The sequence below is a fragment of the Hemiscyllium ocellatum genome, chromosome 12 (assembly GCF_020745735.1).
Source record: "Hemiscyllium ocellatum isolate sHemOce1 chromosome 12, sHemOce1.pat.X.cur, whole genome shotgun sequence".
NCBI classification, from domain to species: domain Eukaryota; kingdom Metazoa; phylum Chordata; class Chondrichthyes; order Orectolobiformes; family Hemiscylliidae; genus Hemiscyllium; species Hemiscyllium ocellatum.
In genome coordinates, this window is record NC_083412.1 from 21,459,809 (window position 1) to 21,478,953 (window position 19,145).

Below are 19,145 nucleotides of genomic sequence, written 5' to 3' on the forward strand. Positions count from 1 at the left end.
TTAAAATTTAATTGGTATGATTCATTTTCTTTTGCCCTCTTGATATTTGAATTTTTAGTTAAATAAATGTATCTAAAAGTATAATTCTTATGATGCTTAGATAGTTTTTTTTGGTAATCCAAGACTTCCTGTTCTGACTTGTGTAGCTTAGTAACTGTTGTGTTTTAAATACTGTTTAGCATCAGTCAAATTTTCCAAGGCTGGAATGTAATTTTCTGCAAGTATAAGCAAGCACAGTACACTTTTTTTCCCTGATCTACCCACCCAATTATAGGTTGAAGCTTCTGACGCCAATGGTAGGAATATAATATGTAGGTTATACTGGCAATTAGAATCTGGATGGCACAAGAAGTATAAAATCTTGCGCTTTTGTTGTCGGTGAATATAGGAACATAGAAAATAGGAGCAGAAGTGGGCTATTTGGCTCTTTATGCCTGCCCTGGCAAACAGTATGATTGTGGCAAATAAGTACCATTTCTTGTTCTCTCCCATACGTTTTCTGTTGTCGAGAATTTCACAGACTCACCGCCTTCTGGGTGAAAAAAAAATTCTAATCTCAGTCCTAAATGGCCTACTGTGTATTCTTCACTATTGTATCTATCCAGTAGTAGCTCTGGTCATCAGTAACTTCCTTCTTGCATTTGTCCCAATCAGTATGGTTAGAATTTTATAGGTTTCTATAAAATTTTCCCTCATTCTTATAGACTCCAATGAATATAGTCTTAAATGTTCAATTCTCTTTTCGTACCTCAGTCCTGCCATCCCAGGGTTGATAAATCTCCTCCATAGCCAGAACATCCTTCCTCAGAAAAGGCGATCCAAACTGCACACAACACTCCAGATGTGGTTTCACCAAGACCTTGTATTTTCATTCCGGTACTTGAACCCTCTTGCTGTGAAGGCCAACATACCATTTGTTATCTTCACTGGCTGCACCTACATGCCTACATTCAGCAATTGCTGCACAAGGATGATGCCCTCCTCCCTTCCCTATCCATTACCATTCAGATAATCTGCCTTGGTTTTGCTACCAAATTGGACAACCTCAATTGTCCATAAACTTCATCTTCCACTCTTTTGTCCGCTCACTTAACTTGTTCAAATTACTCTCGAGAATCTCTGCATTCTCCTTACAATTTACCCTCCCATCCAGCTTTGTGCTGTCTTGGAGATAGTTCCCTCATCTAATTTAGAATATATTGTGAATAGCTGGAGTTTAATGACTGAATCCTACAGTACCCCACCAGACACTCCCTGCCACTCGGAAAATAATCTGTTTCTTCCTATTTTTCATTTCCAGTCTGTCAACAAGTTCTATATCCATGTCAGTACATTAAACTGAATTAAGGTTGCATACATCACAATTGGTAGATAACTGCATTCGCCTCTGCCATTCTGGTTTCCTAATAAGATGAACCTGGACCATTACTATAATATAATGCAAACAAATAATGTTGCATCTGTCATGGACAGATTATATTTTAAAATAAAGCTCTGTTACTTTCACCACCTGTCAACAAGAAGATTGGGGTATTTTTCCATTTATAAAAAAAATTAATGTGGGCATATTTCCCCAACTCCCTCTCTCTGCAGACTTTGCAAAGTTACAGTTTACAAACAATGTTGTGATAAAATTAGAAACATGAAGTAGTCAGGTTTATTTCACACATCCTTAGTTCAAAGGAAAATGCCTTGCAACACAGTCACACGTATGAGGAGATTTAGAACAGGAACAGACAAGGTAGTTTGATTTGTAGTAGCTTAAAAACCAAAGAAAACAACTAAAGGGAAACAGCAGATCAGGCAGCATCCGAGGATCTGGAGAATTGACGTTTCGGGCATAAGCCCTTCATCAGGAATGAGCCACATTCCTGATGAAGAACTTAAGCCTGAAACGTTGAGTATCCTGTTCGTGGAATGCTGCCTGACCTTCTGTGCTTTTTCAGCACCACACTCTCTTGACTGATCTCCAGCATCTGCAGTCCTCACTTTCTCCTCTATCCATGAGGTGGTGAGTTGTTTTGGGAATGGCACATGCATGATGGTGCTAGAATGTGTGTGGGGTTCCAAAGGATATAGTACCAAAGTAGGTAATAAATTAGGCAGATTTTGTAAAATAAGGTGATAGACATTACCAAGCATCACGATGTGAAACCGTCTGAAAAACTTGACCTAACCGACACTTAGCGAAAGAAACGTAGATTCAGCCTTTGATCTATCAAGGCAGTTTCTTTCTGGCATCTAAGTTGTGCAGTGTTACAATTGGATTGGATCAGAAGACTGACTGGAATGTATGCAGCCAGCAGGTATAGATGCTAATCAAGAGTAATCAGTTGAAGATTCTGACGAATTGCATTATACAGCACTATGAAACAGGTCAGTTACAACAGGTCAAAATTTACTTAGACTATGTTATTGTTTGTCTTAGGCTAACTATTATTTTGTTTCATTCTTTTACTGATATTTTTGGGGGTCATCCCAACCTGTTTTTCCCATAGGCCCAATTATTTCTATCTCACGATTTTGTATAATATGGTGTCACATGGGAATGCAACTACAGCATTATAGGAGAACTACCTGTACTCAAATTTGAACTTATTAACAATAATTTCCTTGAACTTTGTGTTTCTATAAAACATTGAATCATAAGTGGCATATTTATTCTGTGCCACGTAGGGCTATAATTAGGTTTTCCTTTTGAGCATAATATACCTAGTCTGCTGTTTTGTTAAAATAACTTAAGTAAACTATTGGATAATTAGATTAGTTTGTTTTCAAATGTAAAATGACTGAAGTAACAGGATCAAACAGTTATGCTACACAGCCACTTCTTAGTAAGCCAAAAGTAATTGGTTAAATTTCTTTACAGAATATGGAAGCAAAAGGATTAAGAACATATTTAACAGTATTGCAAAAGAAGCTAATAATTTATGCAATTTGTGTTGTATGTGTAAATCACAAACTCGAATCATTGCCTTCACAGTAGCTTACATATTGATATAAATAGAGCTGTTTGGTGCCTTCCAGAATGTATATAAGACAAATATTATACTTGATTAGACCCAACTGGCATATTGGGTCCAATTCTGAGAACCACAATTTACGAAAGAAGCCAAGAGGTGCAAACAAGATTTACTGGAATAGTAACAGAGAATAGTAACTTGAGATATGTGGCGAGAATAGAGAAGCTGAAATGATTAAAGTGATTTGATAAAGATGATCAAAATCTTAATGTTTTATTTCTGGAGTAGTTGGGAGAAAATATTTTAGTTTACAAAGGTGATAGTAAACAGAATACAAAATTAGAATAATTGATACAATGTCTAAATATAATTATGCTATTAATTATTATAATCTGGAGCATGCCATCAGAAAGTATGATAAGCAGTAGTAACATCCAAAAATTTAATCTCACCAGCTGCTCTGTAGAACTCTGCCTCTGATATGTTGCGCTACCTGTATCACAATAGTATTGGATTTGTCGTTAGTTCTTCCAGTTAGAGTTGAGGTGACCAAGGCTCCAGTCCACACCACAACTCGGTTCACTCAGTACTAACTCCATCCCCCAACCATTGTTTGCAACATAAACATACTGTTCGAGCATTAGTATCAATTTAATGCTGAACTGACCACCTAACTCCATGCTTTCTTGTGTAACTAAGATTGTCTTCAATCTGCAGAGTAATGCCTTTCTCTCTGCCTCGGTGTATCTGGTGCTGAAAACCTTCTCTGTACCTTTGTCATATGTAGATCAACGACTACTGCAATGCTGGCTAGCTCCTATAACCCGTGGCTCCTTCAAAACGCTGTTGCCCATATCTTAACTCACACCAATCTTATTTATTCATAAATGCAATGCTTACTGACCTACACTAGATCCCAGTCGAGCCAAGCCTCAATGCTAAAGTTGCTATCCTTGTTTTTAAGTCCTTCCGTGCTCTCACCACTTCCTCCCTCTAACTTTCTCCTCCCATCGTACACTCTTCCATTTCTGGCTTCTTGTGGATCCTCAGTTATCACTCTGCTGCAACATCAGTGGGCACTCCTTCCACTGTCCAGCTCCTTTTGTTCTAAAAGTTCATTCTTAATTAAACCTCTCTCTGGTCCTTTCAGGCACTCCTTAGAATCTGTTGCTTTACCCAAACATTCTGCTGCACGTTATATCACTTTGGGTGTTTGGTGTTAACATGTATTTGAAAGCATCTTGGGCATTACAGCCTGCTGAATTTGCTATATATAACTACAAGCTGTTGTTAGCATAAACCTGGAAAGGAGAAGTTTGCAGGGCTACAGGAAATACGTGAGGGTGCGATTATTTCAATAGTTCTTTTAAAATAGTTCTTTTAAAACAGTCCATGATGGTCCAAATGACTGCCTTCTGTGCTGTCTGATGCCATTTATTCGTTGTTTCCCTGCTGTAGTCACTGCCTCAGTAAATACATTCTTGGGCCATGCCTGACTGCTGTTAGGCAAACTGCTGCATCACCCTGCTCAAAAACCTCAAGGCTGCTTGGAAGATTTGATGCATTACACTAGAGTGCTCCTGTGAGCAGTGCTCTAATTTCAGATCTCTTTCATTCCACCCTCCCTCATCATTTAGTATCTATTCTTCCCTTCTGCACCTAGGTTTTTAATTTCCTTGCCTTACCACTTACATTCATTTAGTTCTGTAAATGTAATGAAAACATTGCTGAAAACATGCAAAGTTTAGATGAATTTCTGTAAGGTGTTGAAATAGAAATCCAATTACAATATTTCTATGTTAATCTGTTGGAAAATCTGTGCTTTACCTATGCTGCTAATATTTTTTATCCAAAAGTTATTTTTAAATGTTTAATTTCGCAAGTGAGAAAGCTAATGAGTTAGTCTCGCATTCAGGCCAAGGTGAAAGAGTTTTCCTTTTCGCAAAATTATAGAATGTTATAGTGCATTTCAGGTCAGTCAATTCATACCGCTGTTATTCTGACTTGAGCAATCTAGTCCATTCTCCTGAATGTTCCCCAGACTACTTAATATTCTTCCCACCTTGCATTCTAGCATTATTTGAACGGCATCATGCAAATATTTAAGTATCTGTTTAGGTTTAATGTTTTTTTTTAATGTGAACTCCCTGTTTCTTTCAGGATTCACCTTTGTTTGACATACTCCGACAACAAAAAGAACAGGAAGATCAGCCAGATCAGCCAGAACCCACTAGTTCTCTCAAACAACCATTCCAGCATAACCACACTGCCGCAGACCTGTAAGTATATTTGTATACACCACGTACTCTGTGGTTAATATTGACAGCTGGTGTTCAGTGCTGAAGTTGTAGAAGCACGCAGATATAAACGTGTAACCTAGAGTATTCTCATTACATATATACATTTGTTGACCTGAATTTAATTTCTCATTTGAACGAAGCGGCTCAGTCACCTCTGGAATCTTCTGTTTTTCTACAGTTATTTGCATCCAGAGAGATCCCCGCAGAAAAAAGGGTCTTGTTCAGCCCATGAAGTTCCCACACAGCAAGCAAAGATTGAGACACCATCTGCTGGCCAGCCTCAGCATAAACCTCAGAAGTTTACCTCAGTTTCTCTCTTCTACAAAAAATGTAAGTTACTGGACAAATGATCTTCTGGGGCTTTTAGTAATAATTTAACAGCAAATAAGAAATAGCCATAGTATTGACGAGTCTGGGGCTGCTTTGCTGTGCTTCAGATGGCAGCAGAGTATTTATACAGATGGTGTATTTTTTTCTCATGTGGTTACTGTGCATCTGCCAAGAACTGCTTGGTACCTTAACATGTTTTAGTCTGTCATTGGAACATTTCCTGATGCTTCATTCTGGACCCGCCCCCCCCCCCCTCACCACTCCCCCTAACCCCACCCTCCTCACTGTCTCCCTTTCCTGATACCCTAGCTGTCTCCTGCTTGCCATCCTTTATGCTGTTCCTTTCACACCTCACCCAGCTCTGAGTGAGGGCTTAGTAGAGCAGAATCCTGGGTATCAAGCAAAGGATAATGAACAGGAGCTGGGAACAGGCAAGTGGACATTAAACTGAAAGAGTAGTAAGTAAGTAATAAGGGAGGTAGCAACAGTCTATGAAAGATAGTAGATTTAAGAGCTTTCAGTCCAACTTGTCCATGCAGGGCAGATATCCTAACCTAATCTTGTCCCACTTGGCCAATATCCCTCTAAACCCTTTCTATTCATATGCCCACCCAGATGCCTTTTAAATGTTGTAATTGTACCAACCTCCTCCACTTTTTCTGGCAGCTCATTTCACACATGTACCACACTCTGTGAAAAAGTTCCCCCTTAGGTCCCTTTTAAATCTTTCTCCTTTCGCCTTACACCTAGGCCCTTTAGTTCTGGACTCCCCACCCTAGGGAAAAGATCTTGCCTATTTCCCCTATGTATACCCCTCATGATTTTATAAACCTTTATAAGGTCACCCCTCAGCCTCCAGCGCTCCAGGGAAAACAGCCCCAGCCACTTCAGCCACTCCCTGTAGCTCAAATCCTCCAACCCTGGCAATATCCTTGTAAATATTTTCTGAACCCTTTTGAGTTTCACAACCTTCCGCTAGGTGGGGGAGCAGAATTACATGCAATATTCCAAAAGTAGTCTTACCAATGTCCTGGACAGTCGTAACATGACTTCCTAACTTTTATACTCAATGCTCTGACCAAAAAAGGAAAGCATACCAAATGCCCTCTTCGGTATCCTATCTGCAATGCCAATTTCAAGGAACTATGAACTTCACTCAAAAGTCTCTTTTTCACCAAACTTCCAGTATCTTATCATTAAATGTATGAATCCTGCTCTGATTTGCCTTTCCAAAATGCAGCACCTCATATTTAGCTACATTAAACTCCATCTGACACTCCTCAGCCTATTGGCTGATCTGATCAAGATCCTGTTGTAATCTGAGGTACCTTCTTGACTCTCCACTACACCTCCAATTTTGGTGTCATCCACAAACTTGTTAACTGTTCCTCCTATATTCATATCCAAATCATTTATATAAATGACGAAAAGCACTGGACCGAGCATCGATTCTTGTGGCACACCACTGGTCATAAGCCTCCAGTCTGAAAGGCAATCGTCTATCACCACCCTCTGTCTTCTACCTTTTGAGCCAGTTCTGTATCCAAATGGCTAATTTTTCTTGTATTCCATGAGACATACCTTACTAACCAGTCTCCCATGAGGAGCCTTGTCGAATGCCTTCCTGAAGTCCATATAGATCACGTCCACTGCTCTGCCTCATTGATCCTCACAAAATTCAGGTTAGTGAGACATGATTTCCCATGCACAAAGCCACGTTGACTATCCTTAATCAGTCCTTGCCTTTCCAAATACAGTAGTGCCTCGACATTCGAACGACCCCTTTCACTTACAAATCGGTTTACGAACAGGATGTAAAATTTTGCTTCAGTGTACATAAGAAATTCAAGGTACGAACACAAAAAGCCCGTGTGCGACCACATGGTTTCATTGTTCTGCTTTGCTACGCGCTTGTTGAACGCAATAGCTCTCAGGCCCCGCGTGATCTCATTCAGTTCGTCTTAGGCGCGTGCGCTGTGAACAGCCGTCCAAGCATTCTTACGCTATCCGAACAGTGGGAAAAAATTGATTCAGTTTGCGAACTTTTTGGTTTGCGAACCGGGTCCCAGAACGGATTAAGTTTGTAAGTCGAGGCGCTATTGTACATGTAAACCTTATCGCTCAGGATCTCCTCCAACAACTTGCCCATCACTGATGTCAGGTTGACCGGTCTTTAGTTTGCTGGCTTGTCCTTACCACCTTTGTTAAATAGCCAACCTTCAGCCTTCTGGCACCTCACCTGTGAATATTGATAATACAAATATCTCAGCAAGGGGCCCAGCAGTCACTTCCCTAGCTTTCCACAGAGTTCTGGGGTACACCTGATCAGGTCCTGAGTATTTAACCACCTTTATGCATTTTACGACATCTAGCACCACCACCTCTGTACTATGGTCATTTTTCAAGATGTTACCATCTATTTCCCCACAGTCTACATCTTCCATGTCCTTCTCCACAGTAAACACTGATGCAAAATTCTGGTTTAGTATTTTCCCCATCTCCTACGGTTCCACACATAGCCTTCCCTGCTGGTCTTTGAGGGGTCCTATTCTTTCCCTAGCTGCCCTTCTGTCCTTAATGTATCCCTTTAGATTTTCCTTAACCTTATTTGCCAAAACTATCTCATATCCCTTTTTTGCCCTCCTGATTTCCCTGTTAATATATTCCTACTGGCTTTATACTCTTCTCAGGATTCACTCGATCTATCCTATCTATACCTGACATATGCTTCCTTCTTTTTCTTAAGCAAAACCTCAATTTCTGTTGTCATCCAGCATTCCCTACACCTACCAGCTTTGCCTTTCACCCTAACAGGGATATACTTTCTCTGGATTCTCATTATCTCATTTCTGAAGGCTTCCCATTTTCCAGCCGTCCCTTTGTGGGCTGGAACATCTGCCTCCAATCAGCTTTTGAAAGTTCTTGCCCAATGCCGTCAAAATTGGCCTTCCTCCAATTTAGAACTTCAACTTTTTAGATCTGGTCTATCCTTTTCCATCACTATTTTAAAACTAATAGAATTATGGTTGTTGGCTCCAAAGTGCTTCCTCACTGCCACCTCAGTCACCTGTCCTGCCTTATTTCCCAAGAACAGGTCAAGGTTTGCACCTTCACTGCTTCATATTCACATACTGAAACAGAAAATTTTCTTGTGCATACTTAACAAATTTCTTTCCACCTAAACCTTTAAGACTATGGCAGTCCCAATCTATGTTTGAAAAATTAAAATCCCTGACCATAACCACTCTATTATTTTTACAGATAACTGAGATATCCTTACAAATTTGTTTCTCAATTTCCAGCTTACTATTGGGGTTGGGGGGCGGGGTGCAATCTTTAATACAATCCCAAAAAGGTGATCAACCCTTTCTTATTTCTCAATTTCATCCAAATAACGTCTCTGGACGTATTCCCTGGAATATCCTCCCTGAGTACAGCCGTAATGTTATCTTTATCAAAAATGCCACTCCCCATCCTCTCTCGCATTTCTGTAATTGCTATGATATCCTAGTGCCATGTTCCTAACCACGTCCTGAGTTCACCTGCTTTCCCTGTTCGGCCTCTTGCATTGATATAAATGCAGTTAAAGTTGTCAGTCCTACCTTCTTATTCTTTATGTTCTCACAGTTTGAACGAGTTTGAATTTGCAGAGGCCAACAATAAAAATGGTTTGAGAACTATTTGAGTAATGAATGGCTGATCCTGTATCTACAGTTGGAAGTGTCCCAGCTATGGTTGAAAAACTCCCTGATTTATTTTACTGATATCTAAGGAATGAAAATTAACAGACAGCCAAAAGGAAATCTCTTTAAAAAAAAATACTTTGGCATACACACAAGTTTTAGAGGGCATTTAGTGGGTTACTGGATTCTGCCCACCACATCTGCATCCCTGTTACTGCCTGAATGACACATGAGGATGCTGGAGGGTATCCTTGAACCCCTGTCTCCTCACACTAATTGAGAAAGTGACTTGTGTTGGAAAAGCGTTGTTGTCTAAGTTTTCATTAAGATCTGTTAATTACCAATGAATTAACCAGGAGCATGTAATTCACAATGTTTATGAAAGATTAAACTTAAAAGGTTTCTGACTGTGCTATTATCATTCCCTATGTAGAAGAGCTATCTCTTTCCTACAGGCCACCTTTTGAAAAGCTGATGCTAGAAGGTTAACAATAACAGTCATTTAAGTGCAACCTAACATTATCTAAATTCCTAGTTTTTATAATTTTACAAGGTAAATTGACATGTGTTGAAAACAGATAAAGCAGTTGGTGAAGTGACAGAAGCAGTTGGAATTTCCTCTTTTTGTCTAGTAGAAAAATGGTTGTCTTTGGCTTATGCACAGCATAGACCATTTGACCATTATTTCATCCAAAAATAAAACTTTCAGACTTCATTTTCAGTACTATCCTTTCGAAGGATATATTTGACCACCTGTTTCTGAAAGAGTTTCCATTGTAATAATTTATATTCTTTATTCAGCTGAATGAGTCATCCTGTCAAGGCAATTTGCATCAATTTTTTTTGTCTACTTGAAGCCTGACGCCCTCCATTTCATCATGTGTGTGGTTACTTCATCCTGTGTTGGGATTTCATCAGTACTTCCTTCTTTAGTTGCCCTCCAAAAGCTAATAGATTAATCCAACCTCCCGCATCAGCTCCCAGCAGGTTTTCCTGTATAACATGGCTAATTCATATCAGAGCATATTGAAAATCTGAGTACAATACTGATAAGTATCTAGGAAGCTTTCTCCAACTTGAAAATGCATTTCTTTGCAAGAATTATGTGAAGACTCTTTTGGTTGTTTTGATAATATTCTGTGAAAATTTATTGAGCGCCAACCTAAGATGACTTAACTTCTTGCCATGCATTATTTGTGCAGTATATCGATTGGCATATCTTCGATTGAACACCCTCTGCAACCATCTTTGTCTGCCATCTGACCATCCTCCGCTCGAAGCTATAATATGGACTCTGTTTCAACATACCTTAGGAAATGAATATGAACTCATGCGAGACAGACACTTAGACCAGGTATCATGTGCTATTTATTTCATTTATAACAATTGAACTGTTTTCCATTGTGGCTTTTTTGGTACTTGGAACATTGATTCCATACAATGTGATGGCATCAAAACTGAACATGATCCTTGTTGCACATGAAGGGGATCAGGATTGAGAACCCTGAATTGTTTCCCTCCTAACGTAAGATCAGCATTTTTCAAATTCATTTCCTAGCCACAGCCAGCAAGATTGAGAGACTGGCTACCTCTGGGCAGGTAGACCTTCTGCATTATTCTTGATGGTTAAGGGGATCAAAATTTACGGGGAGAAGGTGGGAGAATGGGTTTGCGAAAGTTATCAGCCAAGGTTGAATGGTGGAGCAGACTTGATGGGCCGAATGGCTGTTCCGCTGTCTTGTGGCACAATTTATCAGTGTCAAATGAGAAAGTATTCAAGAGGAAACAGCACAGTGTGGGAGGAGATCGGATGTTAGACTGGACATGATCAGTCAGAGAGTTGTTGTGATCTTGGATGGGGGAATGTTTTGGATGCTGGGGCCAGAGAGATTGGAGAGTTTGGTGCTGGAATCTTGGATGGTTTATGATTGAAGACCAGACAGATTAGGTATTTGGAAGCAGAAGTGATGGATCTTGTGGAAGTGGCAGGGGGAGACTGATGCCTCCTTGTGCAAAGAGATGGGGAGGAAAGCAACAAGAGAGATTGTGGGTCATCAATGACTGGGCATAAAACTGAAGGTATGTCTCAGGACCCAATGGAAGACCCAACAAGTGAACCGCCAAAAGAATTTTAACTGCTGGTGAGCATATCCCCTACTCAGTTGGTCCCTCCATGACTATCACAATGGGGAAGGATTTTTGGTACTTGCCTGTGTAATTAGCCAAGAAGTGTTAGGCAGTTTAAAACCTTGTTTAACTCTTGGCTAACTACAGAAACAGCTATCCATTGAACTCTACCAGACTAGTCCCCTGAATTAACTTGCTGCCTTTATGACTGAACCCAAATAAACACACCCCCTCAAGTCAACAGATCCCTCTGACCCATACCAACTATTCCCTCCAGTACCATCTAACAATTGCCCAGTCAGACTACACTCTAACCAATCACACTCCTTCAATCTAACCTGAATATTCCAACTGCTCTCCCAATCTAAATGCTGTCTGGTTACCCCTCCGATCCAAACTCAGTGCTTCCCTGACCTGACAATCCAGTGAATTACCTACCCACATCCACACTCATATCGTGTTATATGCACATAGCTACCGCATCCACATATACACACACCGCACCCCCCCCACCACCCACTCATCCAGATACCTACATTCCAGCAGCCCATTTCATGCACCCATCTACTAACATTTCACATCCTCCAATTTTAACCCCTCAGCAAACGATGCATAGACTCAGTCATCCACTATCTAGTCACTCAGTCATCGATAAACATTCAGACTGGACTTTTAAATTTGGCAGCTAGTGCCATGAAAAGAGGTGTATCCTGTTGTCCCCAGGCTCTGTCCTCCCTAACGACATTATGGATATACTAACAGATAAAACAGGCTACAGCTGTACAAAAGGGCAGCTCACTGCTGCCTTCTCAAAGCCAATGGGGGATGGGCACTAAATGAATGAGAAAACAATTTATGAAAACCAGGCTTATATAGAAGCCAGTCAAAGAGTGTGGTGCCAGAAAAGCACAGCTGGTCAGGCAGCATCCGAGGAACAGGAGAATTGATGTTTCGGGCATGATGAAGGGTTTATGCCTGCAGTGTCGATTCTCCTGCTCCTCAGGTCTGCCTGACCAGCTGTGCTTTTCAGCACCACACACTTTGACTCTGATCGCCAGTATCTGCAGTCCTCACTTTCTCCTTTTTATAGTAGAACCCAGTAGAAATATGCAACTGCATCTGTTTAGGGAAATATATGTTTGCACCGCAATGCAATGATCACAGACATTGCTTGGGAGATCCATGCCAATGCCTTTAAATTCTCCATTTTAAGATGTTTATTTCATAAAAGTGACATTACAGTAGGATTTAGTAAAATAGAATGCTTCAGTAAACTGAAGTTACGAGCATGAGCTCAGGAAATAACTTGACTCTAACGTGGGATCAGACCAAGCAAACTCCTGATAATGAAAAGTGGAAACGCTGAAGAAACTCAGCAGGTCTGGCAGTATCTGTAGAGAGAGAAAAACAGAATTAATGTTTTGAGCCTAATTACACTTTGAGTTTTGCTAAGTTAGGCTAACCCGAAAATGTGGGAGCTGAAGTCCATTGAATCTGCCCTGCCATTCAGTAAGTTCATGGCTCACCTCCTAATCCCAACTTCACTTTGCTGCCTTTTCCCCATGATTCCCTGACTGTTTAAAAACCTATCTCAGGCTTGAATGTGCTTAAAATCCAGCCTTGACAGCTCTCCGTGGTAAAGAATTCCACAGATTCACTACTCTTTGAGGGAAGAAATTCTTCCTCGTTCCCCGTTTTAAATGTGCAATTCCTTATTCTGAGACTATATCCTTTTGTCCTAGACTCTTCTATCAATGGAAACAAGCTATCCACCTGAAGCCTATAAAATCCCTAAAAAGCTTGTATCTTTCAATAAAGTTGACTCTGATGCTTCTAAATTTGAAAGAGCACATGCACAACCTAGTCAACATCTCCTAGTGAGAAAATCCATCCATATCTGGGATCAACTGAGTGAAACTTTTCTGGATAGCCTCCAATGCCAGCTATTTTTCAACAGAGAAGGGGTCCAACATCTATCATGGTATTCCAGCTATGGTGTAATACCTGGTATCGGATTAGCAAAGCTTCTTTACTTGTATACACCATTTACTTGCCCCATTATCTGCTGAACTTGGATGCTAGCATTTTGTGATTCATAGTCAAGGACACCTATCTATGTTTTTCAATTCACTCACTGGAGTAGGGCATCAGTGGCTGGCCCAGCATATTGCCTATCCCTTGTTGCCTTTGGGAAGGTGTTGTGAGCTGACTTGTCCATGTGCGATAGATAGACCCACAATGCTATTAGGGAAGACATTCCAAGACTTTGACCCAACAATACTGAGAGAACACTAATATATTTCCAAGTCAGGATAATGAATGACCTTGGAGGAGAATTTGCAAGTGGTAGTGGTGCTCCCATGTATTGGCTGCAATGTCCTTCTAGATGGTGATGATTTGTGTTTTGAAAGATGCTATGAATTTCTGCGGTGCATCTTGTAGATGGTACACACTACTGCTGTGTCAATGGTGGAGGAAGTGATGCTGTGGATATGGTGCCAGTCAAGCAGGCTGCTTTGGCCTGGATGGTATCAAACTTCTTGAGTGTTGTTGGAACTGCATTGCTCCAGGCAATTGGGCAGTATTCCATCACACTCCTGACTTGTCCCTTGTAGATGGTGGACAGGCTTTGGAGAGTCAGGAGGTGAGTTACTCACTACAAGATTCCTGGCTTTTGACCTGCTGTTGTAACCTTTGTATTTATGTGGCTAGTACGGTTGAGTTTCTGATCGATAGTAACTCCCAGGGTATTGATGGTGGGGGATTCAGTAATGGTAACACTATTAAATATCAAGGGTTGATGTCTTGACTGTGACTCATCGGAGATTGTTGTTGCCTGGCTTCGTGTGGCACATTTGCACATTGACTGTTTCAGTATCTGAGGGATCATCAATGGTGCTGAATATTGTGTAGTCATCAATAAGCATCCCCACTTCAAGATTCACAACTATGTGTCACAACTAGCTGACAGAGTTTTCTTTATCGCCCAATTCTCTCAGTTGGTCAAATGCAGGCTTGATATCAAGGGCAGTCACTCATCTCCTCTGCAGTTCAGTTTCTTTTGTCCATTTTATGAACTAGTCACTCTGTCCTGAGGTTTTCTGCAGTTTTTCTCCATTTAAATAAGAATAGTTTCTCTATTCTTCCTGCCAAAGTGCACAACCTCACTAATTGCTTTCCTACCTATTTTTGTGTCATCTACAAATTTGGCTATAGTACATACACTTTCCACATCCAACTCATTCATATTTGCTGTAATTAATTGGCACCAGCACTGCTCTCCATGGCACTCCATTAGTTACAGGCTGCCGTCCTGAAAATTTCCTCTCCTATCCCAACTCTGATGTTAGCCAATCCCCTATCCATGCTCATATACTAATCCCAAAATCATGGATGTGATCTTACCTCATAATATAGCCTAACATGTACCTTATCAAATGCCTTCTGAAAACCAAAATATGTTACATCCCCTACTTCCTGTTTATCTATCTTGCTTATTACCTCCTCAAAGAATTTTATTAAATTTGTTAGGCAAGCCAAGCATTCATTAAGACAAGCCAACTTGATTGTTTCTAAATGCTGTGCTGTAACCTTTTTTTGTAATAATGTAACTAACTGTCCCACTCATAGACTTTAAGCCAACTAAAGTAGCCAGTTTTAAATCAGCTAGTCTGAGGGATGTGTTCATCCTTGGAGCAAAGTGTCCTGGTAATTTTCACCTTCCCTGGTGTGGCACTATATTAGCAGCTGCTCAATTTGGAATTGACATTCCTTGAGCTACAAACCCTTACTATGGATGTGTTTGCTCTGGATCACCTTAATGTTCAGCAGCTTCCACATACTGTGGCAGCAAGACATCACCTTTCTAGCCATTGCTATCATATTTGATTTAACTGGATAATTTGGTGAAATTCTCTGCTCTGTACACTTCACTGTAATGATATTTTGTTTTTATAAACTAAAATGAATAAAATGACCAGTATCAATCTAATACTTAAGCAGTTTTTTTATGAAAAAAGAAAAGTACTGGAGACCCAAAAACAAACTGAAGACCCTTAGTTTCACTTTAAAGACTGAAATATTCATCAATCCTCCCCACCAACCAGCTTCCTTCCCTGCACCCACACCAGTTTGTGGTTTGTGATGTCACTCCATCGCTGGTCCGCCACGGCGAACGGTGACGTCACTTCTGCCCCACCGACCATACAGCCTCCGTGATCGCCGCCCAGACAATCGCCTCCACGATCGCCAGGAAGGCCATCGCTGACAGATACGCGGCCGCCGCGGGATCCACGGACACTGGGACCAGTGCCATTTTTGCCTGGCGCGCCACTTCCGCCCCTGGAGTGGCCATCGCCGCAGCCACTTCCGCCCCCAGTGATGTCACTCACCTGCTCAAGGACCACTCCGCTCCCATGACCGACTCCACCCCCCACTCCAGCCCCACACCAGGTCCTAGCTCCCAGCCTGACGTATTTTCACTATCCCTCCAGACCTTCCCCTCTTTGAGGATGAACAATCAGTCCTCAGCAGAGGCCTCACCTTCATCCCCCTACGCTCCCGGATCAATGAGTTTGACACACGGCTAGACATGGAGCATTTCTTCCGCTGCCTTCGCCTTCCCGCATTCTTCTTCAACAAGGACTCTCGCCCACCCTCTGACAACCCCTTCTCCAGCCTCCAACACACCCAATCCACCTGGACACCCCATGCTGGCCTCTTACCCGCCCTCAATCTCTTCATATCCAACTGCCGCTGCGACATTGACCGCCTCAATCTGTCCACCCTTCTCACCCACTCCAACTTCTCACCCTCACAATACACAGTCCTCCACACCTTCCACTCCAACCCCAACCTCCCCATCAAACCGGCAGACCAGGGAGGCACAATGGAAGTTTGGCACACCGATCTTTACACCGCTGAAGCTGGACGCCAACTCGCGGACTCCTCCTCCTACTACCCCCTTGACCATGACCCCACCTCACACCACCAAACCATTATCTCCCAGACCATCCATAACCTCATCACCTCAAGGGATCTCCCATCCACTGCCTCCAATCTCATAGTCCCACAACCCCGCACCGCCCGTTTCAAGCTCCTACCCAAAATCCACAAACCCGACTGCCCCGGCCAGCCCATTGTCTCAGCCTGCTCCTGCCCCACCGAATTCATCTCTGCATACCTCGACACAGTCGTGTCCCCCATAGTCCAAGAACTCCCCACCCACGTTTGGGACACCACCCACACCCTCCACCACCTCCATGATTTTTGCTTTCCCGGCCCCCAATACCTTATCTTCATGATGGGCATCCAGTCCCTATACACTTGCATCACGAAGGCCTCCAAGCCCTCTGCTTCTTCCTCTCCTGCCGACTTAACCAGTACCCTTTCACTGACACCCTCCTTCGATTGACTGAACTGGTCCTCACTCTTAACAACTTCTCCTTCCAATCCTCTCACTCCCTCCAAACCAAAGGAGTAGCCATGGGCCCCAGCTATGCCTGCCTCATAGTTGGATATGTGGAACAGTCCATCTAGCGCAGCTACACTGGCACCACCCCCCACCTTTTCCTCCGCTACGTCGATGATTGTATCGGCACGACCTCATGCTCCCACGAAGAGGTTGAACAGTTCATCCACTTTACTAACACCTTCCACCCTGACCTCAAATTTACCTGGACCGTCTCAGACTCCTCCCTCCCCTTCCTAGACCTCTCCATTTCTATCTCGGGCGACCGACTCAACATAGACATTTACTACAAACTGACTGACTCCCACAGCTACCTAGATTACACCTCCTCCCACCCTGCCCCCTGTAAAAACACCATCCCATATTCCCAATTCCTTCGCCTCCGCCGCATCTGCTCCCAGGAGGACCAATTTCACTACCGAACAACTCAAATGGCCTCCTTCTTCAAAGACTGCAATTTCCCCTCAGACGATGCTCTCCACTGCATCTCCTCCACTTCGCGCAGCTCCGCCCCGCTCCTCCAATCGCCACCAGGATAGAACCCCACTGGTCCTCACCTTCCACCCCACCAACCTCCGGATACATCGTAAGATCCTCCATCATTTCCGCCACCTCCAGACAGACCCACCACCAGGGATATATTTCCCTCTCCAACCCTATCAGCATTAAGGAGAGACCACTCCCTCCGCGACTCCCTTATCAGGTCCACACCCCCCACCAACCCAACCTCCACTCCCGGCACCTTCCCCTGCAACCGCAAGAAGTGCAAAACTTACCCACATCTCCCCCCCCCTCACCTCCCTCCAAGGGCCCAATGGATCCTTCTATATCTGTCGCAAATTCACCTCCACACACATCATTTACTGTATCCGCTGCACTTGATGTGGTCTCCTCTACATTGGGGAGACAGGCCGCCTACTTGTGGAATGTTTCAGGGAACACCACTGGAACACCCGCACCAACCAACCCAACCGCCCCGTGGCTGAACACTTTAATTCCCCCTCCCACTCCGCCAAGGACTTGCAGGTCCTTGGCCTCCCTCGCCAGACCCTGGCCACATGACGCCTGGAGGAAGAGTGCCTCATCTTCCGCCTAGGAACCCTCCAACCACACGGGATGAATGTAGATTTCTCCAGTTTCCTCATTTCCCCTCCCCCCACCTTATCTCAGTCCCAACCCTCAGACTCAGCACCGACCTCTCCGGCCTATCACCCTCACCCTCACCACCTTCCACCTGTCATACGTTCCACCTGTCATACTCCCAGCGCCCCTCCCCCCTACCTTTTATCTCAGCCCACTTGGCACACCAGCCTCAGTCCTGAAGAAGGGCTTATGCCCGAAACGTCGATTCTCCTGCTCCTCGGATACTGCCTGGCCAGCTGTGATTTTCCAGCTCCACATTTTTCAGCTCTGATCTCCAGCATCTGCAGTCCTCACTTTCTCCTGACTGCAGGTCAGCCTCTCAATTCACATTTTTTCATCCTCCCATTTACTTTTGGCTCTGGTGAATTACTTGCAAAAACCCTGGTTGAGGTATTTCTATCCACATTTGGTCCAAATTTCCACTTCAAGCCAAATTGTAGTCAATATTCTCACTCTGCCATTTTGCTGCAGTCTCGCACTAACCGTGCTAACCTCCTTTGCACTGCAGTGAGTTGCTTCAGTTGGATTCAGTATCCCCAAGCTCTGAAAGCAAAGAAGTGTGAATTTCCTGCAGGCTGGTTCACACTCACATGTGCACTCAGCTGAGCAGCAACATTGTTTAGGACATGTTAGGCCATATCCTTGTTTCTGACTTGAAGGTAGTGGAAAAATTCCAGTTATCCATTCGTATTTGCGGTTGATATATAATTTTAATAAAGTTAGTGACTAAGTTTGCATTAGAGAGAGTTCTGAAGAAGGGTCACTGGACCCAAAACATTAATTCTGTTTTCTCTCTCAGCTGCTGAGTTTTGTTTATGTTGGAAATCATGTTGCCTATCAAAAAGATTATGTTAACTATCACAAACAATGTGGAGTTCTTTCACGCTCTTAAAGCAACTTGGTGAATGCCCCAACACTGATATGTCGGGCAAGGTCTTGACTGACACAATGTCTAGCCCCCGTACAAAGTTAAAATGGGCCAATATCTCGAGATTGCTTTTCAGTTACCTGCTACCATCAGTTCATCAAGTACTAAGTAACGGTGCCTTTAAAACTGAACCAAACTGAGTCCCTTAAAGAGGACCATCTCTTAATTCTTTTTCACCAGTGCACTGAATAATGTGTATGT

General features: G+C 42.7%; 1 protein-coding gene across 2 annotated transcripts in view; it reads left to right on the forward strand.

Moving 5' to 3' along the window:
* Positions 1–19,145, forward strand: part of rb1 (retinoblastoma 1) — a 199,226-nt gene that overhangs the window by 166,017 nt on the left and 14,064 nt on the right. For both annotated transcript variants that reach the window (XM_060833366.1, XM_060833367.1), the window contains 3 exons: positions 5,124–5,242; positions 5,442–5,593; positions 10,479–10,630. In XM_060833366.1, coding sequence (XP_060689349.1) covers positions 5,124–5,242; positions 5,442–5,593; positions 10,479–10,630 — 423 coding nt within the window. The remainder of the gene's footprint in view (positions 1–5,123; positions 5,243–5,441; positions 5,594–10,478; positions 10,631–19,145) is intronic.